The sequence below is a fragment of the Podarcis gaigeae genome (genome assembly GCF_964106915.1).
Source record: "Podarcis gaigeae genome assembly, chromosome: 2".
Lineage (NCBI taxonomy): Eukaryota > Metazoa > Chordata > Lepidosauria > Squamata > Lacertidae > Podarcis > Podarcis gaigeae.
Window position 1 is genome coordinate 36,991,962 of NC_139679.1, and position 13,691 is coordinate 37,005,652.

The 13,691-nt window shown below is 44.5% G+C and overlaps 1 protein-coding gene across 7 annotated transcripts in view; it reads right to left on the reverse strand.

The window, feature by feature from the left end:
* Window positions 1-13,380, reverse strand: part of RNF157 (ring finger protein 157) — a 70,989-nt gene extending 57,609 nt beyond the window's left edge. For 2 of the 7 annotated variants that reach the window (XM_083725684.1, XM_083725682.1), the window contains exon 1: window positions 12,037-13,378. In XM_083725684.1, coding sequence (XP_083581810.1) covers window positions 12,037-12,124 — 88 coding nt within the window. In that variant the 5' untranslated portion in view covers window positions 12,125-13,378. Of the gene's footprint in view, window positions 1-11,617 lie in introns of all 7 variants that reach the window. The other 5 variants (XM_083725685.1, XM_083725683.1, XR_014560954.1 and 2 more) reach the window with 4 other exon arrangements.
* Window positions 13,381-13,691: the final 311 nt, after the last annotated feature.

The window sequence follows — 13,691 nt, forward strand, 5'->3', positions numbered from 1 at the left end:
AGAACAGATAAGCTGGAAAAACCTCATTCTAAAAATGAAAAGGGTATTGCTGAGACTTGTTTCTTTGTCTGGCTCGTAGTCAGTGAAGGATCTATAAAACTGACTAGATATTCAGTGACTGGAGAGAGGAAATCTCTTTGAGGCATATAGCGCCTTCTACTTCACTTGCTGCATAATCATTTGGACACCAGCAACTAAACACAGATAAAGCTCTGGATCAATGTGTGCATTAGAGAGTTCCCTCCCCTCTTCAGGGTTACATAAAAGATTGAGGAAGACAATTTGTGTGCCCTAGTAGCTATACTCCAAAGCCAACATTAGCCGCCCACCCACCCATCACTGCCCATCTGTGAAAGTATGGCTGGAAGTCTTAATACATTAATCACTGATTAAAAGCAAGGCTTTTGGTCTAATCAGATTTTGATTAGAGTAGTAAGAGATGTTTAGCATTTCTGTTTGTCACCCAACCTATGTGAAATGCCACTACTAAAACAGCATTTTCCCCCCACCTCCACTTCCAAAGGTCTTGGTCCTAGAAGACATATATATTATTTCTAATATAATATAATATAATATAATATAATATAATATAATTAGAAAGAAAGGCTTGAAGGAGAGGGAAACCTCTACCTCAAGAAATAAGAACCAAATTACAGCTGTTTAACAGACACCTGCCCCAAGAGGATTAAAACCTCATTAAAGACAGTTAAATTATTGTGAGAAATGCAGTCCTTCTCAAGAAATCTGCAACTTACGAGGTCACAAAGAAAATGGGGACATGGTTGGCTGGTTAGTTAATTAGTTAGTTTATTCAACAAGGTTTATATACTGCTTAATCATCCATAACCTCTCTAAGCAGTTTACATGGAACATGACCAAGATTTCTAGAACGTAGATGCCAACACCTGCAAATACAGATATGAAGCTGTCCGATGCGTGTGAGAGAAGCCAAACCCAGAGCAACCGGGGGTGAAGGAGAAATATATAAGCTTACACACCGTTCCATCCTAATTATGCTCCCAATGGCGCTTGTTTTGTGTGTTTAACATTGTGTTGAAGGCCCAGAAGGTGGAAAGCCTAGGAAAAAAATCTCAGCTGTGCCCTGGACAGAGCAGCAGGCTAATTAGCTGCCTACTTTTGCCCTGGTTTATTGTTTTGTTTTGTTTTTAATTTAAGATAGAAACATTTTATACAGATGCTTACAGAAAGGGAAGAGCTTGTGAACCGGTAAGCAGTAGGCGGCATTTATCCTGGAGCCATTTGTACATCAACAAGGGAAACAGACAGCCCTTGTGCTGCTTGCAGTTCAGATAATCCACTTAAGGTGCAGAAATCCTCCTTTCCCATGAGCCCCTTACTGCTCTCGACCGGTCTTACTGGATAGTATCTAGAGAAGCTGAAGAAGATACGTATGATGCAACTTTGGGGGGTGGGGTTAGGGGGGAAATGTCTTGTCTGTTTCTCAGTTTGGAGATTTGTTTACCTGTGCATGGAAGAGAGCAGTCCTGGTCAGCCAGGCCCAATTGTCCGTCCAACGTGAAACCTCTGCTGGACATGATCTAGTTAACTAACCAGATTTAATGAAAAACCTGGGAGGCCTCGACAAGGTCAGCAATTTCTGCTTCAGCCAGAATTAGTTTATGATATATTGTAATAGATGTTTTAACTAAAATATTCCTCAAGCGTTATTGTAAGGAAATGAATAGATATTTCACAATATGCTTGAGGTTCTAATAAACCAGTTTAACACAAGTGAGTTTCCATTCATATTCATTATTTATAGCCACATAAAGGAGTACCAGATCATGCACATTCCCTTATTCTAAGGAAGAAGTGATACAGCCGTTTTACCAGCCCGAGTCTGGAGCCTCACATTGGAAAGTGGGAAATAAAATGCGCTAAATAGTGTAAAGCAATGATGCACCTAATGCAGGTGTGGGAAACCACTGGCCCTCCAGATGTTGCTGGACTACAGCTCCCATCATCCCTGGCCCATTGGCCATGCTTGCTGCCAGGCTTGATGGGAGTTGTAGTTCAGCAACATCTGGCAGTTCCCTACTCTTCATCTTATGTGTTCACAACACAGTGGGTATTATATTGTAATGGTTTGATTGGTTGGCATAATTCTTACTATGTATATTTTTCTATTTTTCTATTTCGATGCTTGTTTAAATGCTTTCTTTCTTTTAAAAACCTCTAAACTGTCTCTCCATTACTCCATTACAGGTTTCTTCCTGTAAGAGCACACTTAACCATACAAAACCCCACCCAGGTCCAAACCCCTAGAGCCTGAAATGGGCTAATCCAGGAAGAGTTTTACCACTTGATTATGTCAATTGTATTAAATTGGTTAGAAATAAAAAGCTGCACACAGGCTTGTGAATCATCCATGCCAAGGGGTTCCAAAATCTGGTCTGCAGGCCACATTCAGGTGGTCTGCAGTGTGTGTGTGGATCTGTTTGAAGATGGCACATTCATTGCATTAAATATTCATACGAGCTTTTATTGTGTTCTTTTATTATATTGCATTATATTGTATTATATTATAGCTTGAATTCTATGGAATTAAAATTTCAGTACAATAAACTGCAATATACAGAGTGAGTCTTTTAAAAGAGGCCCCGTGGAACATGTATACTCTGTATCCACAGGGTCTCTTTTAAAGGACTCACCCTGTATAAGAAAGAAAAGCAGCAACAAAAATGAAGTTTAAAATCACGCAGCATCTAGCACTGCACACTACGATCACTACAACAGGAAGAAATATCATTAAATGGTCCACCTAGAGTAGACCCTCAACAATTTTCAAATGGAAAAGGTTTGGGAACCACTGAAACATTTTTAGGTTGAGGGGTTAGGCTTCCATTGAACAGTAAGTACTGTATAGCACTCAAGGCTAGATGATTATAAGGAACCTTATGGAAGGGTGTGTTTCTCTTAATCCTAACTCACGCTTTCTCCTCTGCCACACTGACACACAGAAGTGGGCAATATAATCACATTTAAACAGAGAGTCAAGGTATCTTTTCCCACCTGAATCCTGCCATACCTTCTAACTGTTCCACCTCCTGATCAGATTATCAGTATCCCCCCCTCCCTATTTTTCTGCACATAGGGCCAAAAAAGGGCTCCTACGTTTCATAAAGGAACCAGCAAGGCCAGGAGTGTGTTTGGGAATTTCCAGGGGAAAAACCACAGCACAGGAAAATCACAACAGGAAGCTCCATGTATCTGGAGGCTTATTTGAAGAAGTATTTAGTATGAATGGTCAATAAATCCAAGCAGCACTTCCTTTTCTCCACAGTAAACAGCTCATCTGCTGCGACAGAATAAGCCTATGCATTTACCAGAAGTAGCTGACTGCCTCCTTCCATGGGCGCCAGTGCAAAATGGAGTAGGGGGAAAGCGCATCTCTTGAGAAATCTATTGCATTACTATAAATTCAAGCCCGTTTACAATTTCTGAAGGCATACAGCCAATAGGTATTCCACACAAGTAATTTTCAGTCCTGGGCTGAGATTTAATTACAGTCAAGTCCACCTACCACTTTTTCTTCTCACTCGTAAAACTTCTGCCATTTTTACCCAAACCTACTCTGCAGAAAATATACAACCCTATTTCATGTTAAAAGAACTGACCAGGTATCTATAGAGCACACCATCTGTCAAGAACTACTAATATCCAAACCTCAATCAGTGAACTGAAGCTGCAACAGAGCAGCATGGTTGCAATCGATAGTCTTTAAAATTTCGCTCTGATAAGATTTTGTGTGGTGCTGCTGGAACTTTGCATCCTTGTTTTTTTTAAAAAAATCAAGAAAGTCCCCACCAATCACTTTACTACACAGGGCTGACTCGGGTCACCAAGACTGTCCCCCTCCAACTTTACGAAAAGTCTAACTTCCAAAATGTTGACATTATGCCTATGCAACACTGCTATATACAGGTGGAGGCAGAACAGTTGGCCCGATAGGGCCTTTTCAGGAGTGGCACCCCATATGTGGAATGCTCCCCGCCCCCAGGTGAGCTGCTTCGGTCCCCATCATTAACATTCAGGAGGAATTTTAAAACATCTCTGTTCACCAAGACATTTGATGGCTGAAAGACCGTATCCCTTGCAGCCTTGACATTATAAGCTGTGAGGATACGTGACAATTCTCAGATGATCTTTTTAGATATTCCTGAAGTTCAAGTGCTTATATTTTATTTGCTGATGCACTGTTTTGCTGCTTTGTAATTTGCTACCTTTTGGAGCAAGGGCAGGGTAGAAATGTAAAATCACCACCATCCCAAGAGTAGTTTGTGTATCTCCATTAGCCTTGCCAGCAACTATCAGAAACATGGAATAGCAGCAAGGAGACTCATATTGTGGTCGCGCAGATCCATACAGCACTCATTACAGCCAGTAATCACTTGCCACAAGATGACCATATTTTTGGCAGCATCCATGTGGTGGTTCTGACATGTGCTCTGGCCTACTTAAGGATCTTTACGGAGATTAAGTACATCTGTCTGTATTCTTGTCCAAGAAACCCCACTGTTACAATAGCTGAATGAACATCATGCAGCCATTAATAAAGCAGCACTCTCTGGAACAGGCACCGTAGAGCTTATTTATATCTGCTGCTGACAAGAGCCCAGAAACAAAAGGTAAACTTTGGGGGAGACTAGCTAGTGAGCTTGAACCTATCTCTACATACTTTTGATTGCAGCCATAACCAGTGAAGCCCTCCAAATACTACAATGGACTACAATGTCCATCATCCCCAACATTTGACCAGACTGGTTGGGACCAAGAGGAGTTGCCATTCAAAAATGTCTGGAGGGCATCAATTGGGGACCCACTGCTTTTACCCCGTACTTCAATCAAAATATTTTCAGGTGTTCTCATTTATAAGAGAACAGTATGGAAAAATGCAGGGTGCGTTGGCCTCAGAGTTCCTGGGTTTTAGGAAGTTTAGAAGGCTTTGCCAGGATAACGAGCTAGTTGCTTTGATCTTGGGCTAGGATAAGGCAGCTGGAATCTAGCCCTGCTTTCCCCCAGCAGTTTGTGAGCAGGTTGGACTGAGGAGCGCTGGGTGCAATGGTTTGGAGCCTTTAAAAAATTTTTGCTTTGGTGTATCCCAGGTCCTGTCCCATCTAGGCTGCAAGAATAAGTGAGAGGGTGATGGCAGCAACTACCAGAGAACAGGTCCCACTGACAGCACTGCAGGGCTGTTGTGTTACAGTTGGACAGGCTCTCTTGGGGGTTCCCCCACCCTTTGTCACACTCTTCTCTCTCCTGTGTGTGCCTTCCCTACGAGTATGAATGACAATGTCCACTGTTGCTCTGGCAGAGAGCACATGGTTAAGCAGGAAGCCACTGACTGAACAGAGATGCTCAATGTTCTAGCGCCGTGACAGAAAGCACTGCTGTCCAAGCAGCCAAATAAAATGATAATATTCACTAGACTCTCCTTACTCTGATGCCATCCTGTTTGCCGCCCTAACAAGTGCCACCAATTAATAGCACCATCTATTTCTTCCTTTAATTTCTTCCCACTTAACGTAGTTGACCACATTTAGCAACAACTACTTAAATACAGCAGTTTCCCCACAGACAGACACTGACCATTGCGCCATGATAGCTAACTGAATTTTCATATTTAGAGGCAGTGTGAGCTTCATGGCAGCCTAACAGCTCCTTTAAATGAAGGGGAACCATTTCCAGTGGAAGCAAAGAGGTGACACAGGAGAGACAAGTCTCTCCTAAACGAGAAAGCACTTTGGTCGATTTACAGCAGTCGAAACAACATATGTGGAAAGGAGTTAAGAACCCCTCCCTCTCACTACCTAAGCTGCATCAACAGAAGTCTAGTGTCCTGATCAAGGGAAGTAATAGTACTACTCTATTCTGCCTTGGTCAGGCCACAGATGAAGTACTGCAGCACGTTCTGGGCACCACAATTTAAGGAGGATATTGACAAGCTGGAAAGTGTGCAGAGGAGGACAACCAAGATGATCAGTGGTCTGGAAACCAAGACTTAAGATGAACAGTTGAGTATCTTTAGCCTAGTATAGTAAAGAGGAGACTGATATAATATATGATAGCCCTCTTCAAATATCTAAAGGGCTGTCACATGGAGGATGGAGCAAGCTTGTTTTCTCCAGCTCTAGTAGCTAGGACCCAAACCAATGGATTCAAGTTACAAGAAAGGAGATTCTGACTAAACATCAGGAAGAACTGTCTGAAAGTAGGAGCTTTTCTACAGTGGAACAGAGGTGGTGAACTCTCCTTCCTTGGAGGTTTTTAGGCAGAGGTTGAATGACCATCTGCCATGTAGGATTTAGCTGAGATTCCTGCATTGCAGGGGTTGGACTAAATGACCCTTGGTGGACACTGGGGGGTGAAGGGAGACTGTATGCCACAAAGGGGAGGGCAAAAGTAACTGTTGTCACCCTGTTCTCTTTCATATGTATGCATGACCACCTTCTCAGCCAGTCTGTACCCTTTCTTGCTGATAGATGATAGATCTGGAAGATGCCTAGCTGATAGACTCCAATGCTTTATCTATTCACTTTCTCTTTTTGACACCGCCACCAATCTTGGTGGATATTGGGACGTGCAGAGAAGTGTGCTTAGAACCCTGGGTCAGATTTCTCAATTAAATACTGGACATTGCCATGTTTAAAATGTTTACAGTAAAAAAACAAAAAGGCATATAAGGTAAGAGTCAAGTATGTACAAAGTTTTTAACCTTAGATGCTTCTACTTCTTCCTCTTGATCTTCATTTACTAGCACAAATTACTTTATGGTACCTCACAACATTATTCTGCTCTGAGGTAAGAAATACGCAGTGCATCCTCTTAGTTTGCCATAGCATATTTCAACAAAATGTTTCCCAGCAAAAATGAATCAATAGGGGGGGAAATGTATGGCAAACTCCACATTTAAATATAAAACAATATTGTACTACTAATAAACAATTCCACACTTTAAGGAACACAATCAATCAATAGCTCTCTGAACGATGTACAAAAGAAGTAAGAGAACCACCAAAGCAAAACATACACAAATCAAAATAAATAGAGTTACAAAAATAATTTCATTATGTATCATGAAAGTATCATAAATATTACAAACGCACACATAATCACCAAAATCATTCACATACACATTCTAAAAAACAGAACCGCCCCCCAACAAGCACACTTTCCTCATACGCACATCACTTCAGCCGCTCAATTCTGACCTCAATAAAACACCCAAATGTTTAACCAACCTATAATCATGCAGAGAAAAATAGGTCCACTCAATAAAACAACAGCAGGGAGAAAAACACCACTCATTCCCACCTGAGGCAATACAGACACCTTCTCCCCACCTCTCACCTAGGGAGATTAAACCCTCCCCTGCCAACAAGCCCACATCCTGTGGGGAGTTAGGTACAGCCAGCCATCAGCGCACCTGATGCTCAGCACCTCTTGGGTAGCATCCCACCCTGTAGAGTAAATTAAAAACATCTCCCTTTAAAATAAATAAACCTCACCCTTGTGGCTTCGCAGTCAGACTAGACAGAAGAGGGCCGTGGGTAATGGTAGGTAACAGTCCATCCCTACTCTCCCTTTGGCACCTGAAGCATCTTACTTGATTTAGCACACAGCCTGGGCAGAGGTGGGAAACCTTTTTTAGCTTGAGGGCTGCGTTACCTAGAGGGCAGCCTTGACGGGGGGGGGGGTGCTAGAGGAAAAAGTGGGCAGGGCCGTAGGCAAAAGAAGTGGGCGGGCCCAAGGCTGAGACCTTTGCACAGTAGGCTACATTGCAGACATGCAGAATGCAAAGGTTTCTACCTAGCTCAGTCGACAGAGCACAAGACTCTTAATCTCAAGGTTGCGGGTTCGAGCCCCACGTTGGGCCAAAGATTCCTGCATTGCAGGGGGTTGGAATAGATGACCCTTGTGGTCCTTTCCAACTCTACGATTCTGTGATACCCACCACTATCACCACAATACACACACACCTCTCCAGCCTTCATCCAGACAAGCATGAGGCACTATCACAATTCAAGGATGCCTTCCAGCATCCAAAAACATTCTAGGAGGGGGTGGATCAGGGCCAGAGAAGGATGCAAGTTGGAGGGGGTGTAGTCCCAGGAGTGCCCCAAGGGCCAGGTAAGGAGGCCTAGAGAGCAACACTCCCCTGGTGTAAAGGCTCATGTGTTCTTGGTTGATGTTATTAACCTATCGCAGACACAGCTTCTGGGCAGGAACTGTGTGCAGCCTGTGTTTTATACAGCACCAAGCACACTGCTGATCAGTTCACTTGGCATGCTTATTCATGCGTCCGAATGACTCTCCCCACACCAAAGGCTCTTTCTTTCAAGAGGTAGCTGCTGCTGAAAAGCTTTCTGTTATAAAAAATAAACTAGTCACAAATAAGAAAACGACCAGCAGCCGTTAAAGAGATTGATGGCCCAAACGGAAAGGCCATTCCCACAGCACTCAGCCCATCAAGGACAAGGCATAACTCCACAGAAAGGGCACCATACCAATGTGTGGCCATTTTTTAAAAAAAGAATTCTTAAAGGAAAGGCAGGCATCATCTGTTTATGCTTATGAATCTTTCAGAAAACACCTTCTGTCCCAATTGGTGGAAGAAAAGTTGCTAAATGCCAACAGCCAGGCAGATGCTTTAGCAAACCGATTCCAGCTGCTCTGCCTACTGAAAAAGCCAGGCATGTATTCTCAATACAGAAACAGAGTTTATGTTAACAATGACTCTGCAAAGGTCCTTGCTGGTAATCAGCAAGTAATTTGGGCAATGGAGACATCATTAAGGACCCTTTTTCTTTTACCTTAACTTGATAATTAACTGCTTAACAAAATTACCACCTATTGTTAACAATCTCCAGTGCCGAACAAATCATTTTCAAGTGTAAACACAACCTTACGTCCCCCTCTTTTTAAAAGGTCATAAAGTTGTGATTTGAAAATTAAATAAAACAAAGGACTTCGAACTTCTGTGTTACTCTAACGGAAGAGAAATGCTCCTGATAAACATTGAAGTGAGCAGTGGTTAAAACCCTTCATGAAACAACAATAATCCTCGACATATCAAGGTAGGCCTGGGACAATACAGTGGTACCTCTGGTTATGAACTTATTTCGTTCTGGAGGTCCATTCTTAACCTGAGGTACCACTGTAGCTAATGGGGCCTCCTGCTACCACCGCACAATTTCTGTTCTCATCCCGAGGTAAAGTTCTTAACCCGAGGTACTACTTCCGGGTTAGCTGTAACCCAAAGTGTTTGTAACCCAAGGTAACACTGTACTGAGTTAGCTGGACCAATGGTCTGACTCAATATAAGGCAGCTTTTGATATTTTCAGCAGCTACTCAATGACAGCTAGGATCAAGGAAACAGGCAGAAAGCTGCAGTCATGCAACCCAATCCTAGACATGACGACTTGGAAGTAAATCCTGCCACAATGAATGTAGCCTACTCCCGGTTAAGTGTGCATATAAATTCAAACCAAGTCTGCAATTCTGTAGAAGCTTACGTGGGAGTAAGCCCTATTTAAAATAGTATGCCTTACAACACAACCCTACTATGAATGTTTACTCAAAAGTAAGTCAAGCATGTTTGTAGCACCAAGAGAAACTATTGTGAAAGCTAAGGTCACAGCTTCTGCAAACATGCACTCCATATGAGTTCTTGGATGTCAACTAAGCTGAGAAATGATAAATGAAAGCAACTATTACCCAGACCTTGACAAGTGAACTCAAGAAATTCAGACAATGTGGGGCTTAAGCAAGAAGCAGTTATGATGAAGCCTCAATAGATTGCATCTTCTTTAGACATGTCCCCTGGCCTCAACACCAGTCCCAGCCCCTTGGTACTGCCATACACAAGTCACAACTCATTCCTAACAATATACTTAGTGGAGAGCTTCAACAAGAACCCTGGAATCACCTAGACTCCAAAGATTGCTCACTAGGGACTAGAAACAAAAGGGTTAGATAGATGCCCTTCTGAGTTTCTGAGGGCACCAAACCCCTTTTGTTTTGAATTACACTGTCCCAATGGGAGTTAAATCTCCAAAACACACAATTAAAAATAATTAATCGAAACATGACTTCAAGGAAGCTTGATGTGCTACACTAATATTAGTAAAAATACACAGCTCCCTTTCTAAAAATTCCAGCAATAAATATGGAAAGCAGCTAAAAAAGACCACACCCTTCATTTATAATTAGTAAGATATCCTGGCACCTTCATTCTAAAGCACATGTGTTCAGATACAGGCCCCAATGACTGAAACTGGAGTTAATCTTAAGTAATCAAGCAAAGACTACCCTATGCAAGTTTTACTCAAAAGTTAAGTCCCACTGAGGTCCACGGGATGGGTTTCTAAGTGTGCGCAGGATTGCATTCAGAATGCTGATAGCTGAATAAGAAATGAAACTATCAGTTTGTGTCGCGTAGTGTCCCAATGCAACTACTACTACAAGTTACTAGGATGCGCAGTACAGTTTTGCGCCCATTTTTGCAAAGCATTCTCCTGTGTAATTAACTACAGTAAGGGTCCACAACCTTTTGGCCCTCACAGGCTTTTTTAAAAAATAATAATAATACCCATTTAACACGAGGAAAAGCTGGTGATGCTCAGAATGCCCCTGAGCAGGCAAGGCATTTACACTCACCCCAAAATAAATGAACTAGAAGAAGGCAGCACCCACTCAAACAGGCAAGACCCTCCACCCAACCAAATGCAACAAAAAAGCCAACAGGAAGAGAGGGCAGAGGAGCCTTGGCTGGGGACCCCAGATGGACTGGGGACCCCAGAACCAGAATGATCAGATACAAAGAGTATACACCTTTAAAAGGCAGGATGAAGAATATTTGGCACTTACATGTTTTCCCAACTCCTGCATGGCTAATACTACCTGCTCAAATCCTCTCTTATGCACAATAGCTCCTAAGTACCTTCCTTTGCACATGGCCTCCTTCCTTTAATAGCTGCCTGACAAAAAATGGAGCAGGAAAACCTTTTTTAAAAAATGGAAATTAACCTGTCATAATTTCTGCATGCCAGACTACTGTTAAAGGCACAGGAGCAGTGTCAAGAGAAAAAAAAATCAGCTACCCAACACATTGCATGCAAGCTAAATTCTAATCCCATTTTATCCTGTCTCTCCTAGCTACCATTACCTCTAGCTTCCTTAAAAAAAAAGGAGGAAACTTACAAGCAGACCATGAAGTTCTACACCTATATGTAGGAGAGTGAGAAAAGTACAGGAGTGTACTGTGATTTCATCCCACCTAATGCTACATGTGTGGCTTCGGTAGCCCAGTATCCCTGTCCCATCAATACTGGAAAACATTCCATCGTGAGCAACAGCGTAAAAACTGTTAGACAGCAGGATGGATGGGATATTTCCAAACAGCAATTAGAATATAAACAAGCATGTGAAAATGTCAATACAGGTACCAAGTGCGAAAACCACATTCCAAGGGGTGGCATAGGACACACAGATATTTTAGGGGAAAGGAACTGCAATCCTTCATTGGATTTGGGCTCGGCTTTTTTAAAAACAACAACACCACAGAATACTTAGTATTTTTTAAAGGTTCTTTACCAACAAGCATGATGCCATGAATGTTGCTATCTTAATTCAGATGCCACCGGGAGCGCTTTAGAGGAGGTCGACCCAGGCGAAAGAAACCCGCATTCTCGGCCGCCAGACCTTCTCGAGCTACTTGCATGAGAGACCTTCTTCGACCGACACCAAAACTCTCCGAAAACTCGTTGGCTGCGCCCCCCCTCCCCGCCAAAGAAGCAGCTTCAGTGCGGTAAAAGGCAAGCCCTGCTTTTCACCCCCGTCCCAGGCAGCTTGTGCAAAGCCGAAATCCAGCGACCTCCCCCCGGCTACCGCCTGGAGTTCAACTGCCCAGCCTTGCTTCGTCACACTAGTTCCCCGATCTCTTCCCCTCCTCGCCTCTCCCCGCTGCTGCTGCTGCTGCTGCTGCTCCTCCTCCCATCCCGGCTAAGCCTTACCGGATTTAGGAGGATATCTGTAGATGGAATTAGACGGGATGTCCACCTCTTCCACTCCTGCGTTCTGCCGGCTGGTTAGCGCTCCCATGCTTGAGACGTAGTACAGTATTAGAGGGCATCCGGGGAGGAGGCGGTCGGGGGTTGGGGGTTGGAGAGAGACGCCTCCCTAGCTCGCACCTTTGCAAAGCGAGAGGAGAGGCGCGGAAAGGCAGCAAGGAGACACACGCGCGCAGGCACTCAGGTCAGCCGCTGCCTCCTGCAACTGCGCTGCTGGTCCCTCACTGGAGAAGCTGCCGCATTGACTTGCCTGCTGCTGCCCCCAGGGGGGTGGCGGTGCCTGCTGCTGCTGCTACCAAGCAGGGGACAGAGGCAGCCATTCCCCCCATCTTTTCCACCCCCATTCCCTCCTTTCCGCCCCTTCTCCTCCTCCGTCGCCCCCCCCCTCCAGCGAAAGGAATGAATCAACCTGGGGACCGTTTAGGCGAGCTGGGCTAACGGGAATCCCTTATAGAGCAGTGCAGCTGGGATGGGGCGGGAAGAAGTCGGCGCTGCATGCATCATCATGCACATAGCTCAAGCTCTGGGCTGCGGCCGCTGCTGCTGCTACGAGTGCAGAAGGCAACCTCGGCAGCACCAGCAGCATCTCATCTCTCCTCTCGCTGCAATTGCAGCAGCGGCGGCGGAGGCAGCTTTGCAAAGGATCTGGGCGCCGCCTTGACGTGAGCGGCAGCCCTTGCTCTCCAGCCAATGGAGGCCGCCTGCTAAGCAGCCAGCGGCGCCTCCTCTCGCGGCCCCAACAGCTCCCTGGCACATGGCCCGATGGAGGGAAGGGAAGGGAAGGGAAGGGAGGGCGGGGGCGGCGGCAGCAGCAGCTACCGCGGTGCTGGTGGCCGTGTGGAGTCCGCCGCCGGCCAGCTGCCCAAGTTCACCTTGGTAGGAGCTGGGGGACGTTTCGCTGGAATAAAAGGCGGTGCTTCGTAGAGTCACCACAGGCCGGCCTGCTGCAAGGGAAGGGAAAAGTTTCGCGAGGGTGCGAACACCCGCCTGCTTGCCTGCCTCTCATCTTTTTCTGCTTCAACTTTGCAAATTTGTTTTTCAAGATGCGCCACTCTTGCTTGGGAGCGGTGGGCCGCGAGGCTGCAGGCCCGAGCCCCTCCAGCCTACAGCTGGAGCCCATTGAGCCTTGTTTACTCTCAAAAGAAGTCCGGCGGTGGTGCTGTGAGGAAATTTACTTAAATGTCTTACATACATACATACACTATTTCCGAATCATAGGCTGCCAGCTTGTTTCCGGGACCAATTCCAGTTGTCCTCTAACATTTCCTCAATGAAAACAGCAACGTCCTATTCTATTATTATTATTATTAATAATAATAATAATAATAATTTTACACCCCACACCATAGTGGTCAACTTTCAGATTTGAAAATAAGGGATTAGTAGCCTCACCTGTCCCGAGGACAGTCTACGGGATATCTAACAATCCGGGGAAGCAGCGGGAAACGGTGCTGGAATAAGGGAATTTTCCGCAAAAAAAGGGAAGGTTGACAGATATGCTTCACACCCATCTGACTGGGTTGCCCCAGCCATTCTGGGCAGCTTTCAGCATATATAAAAGCACAATAAAACATTAAACACCAAAAAACTGCTACCTT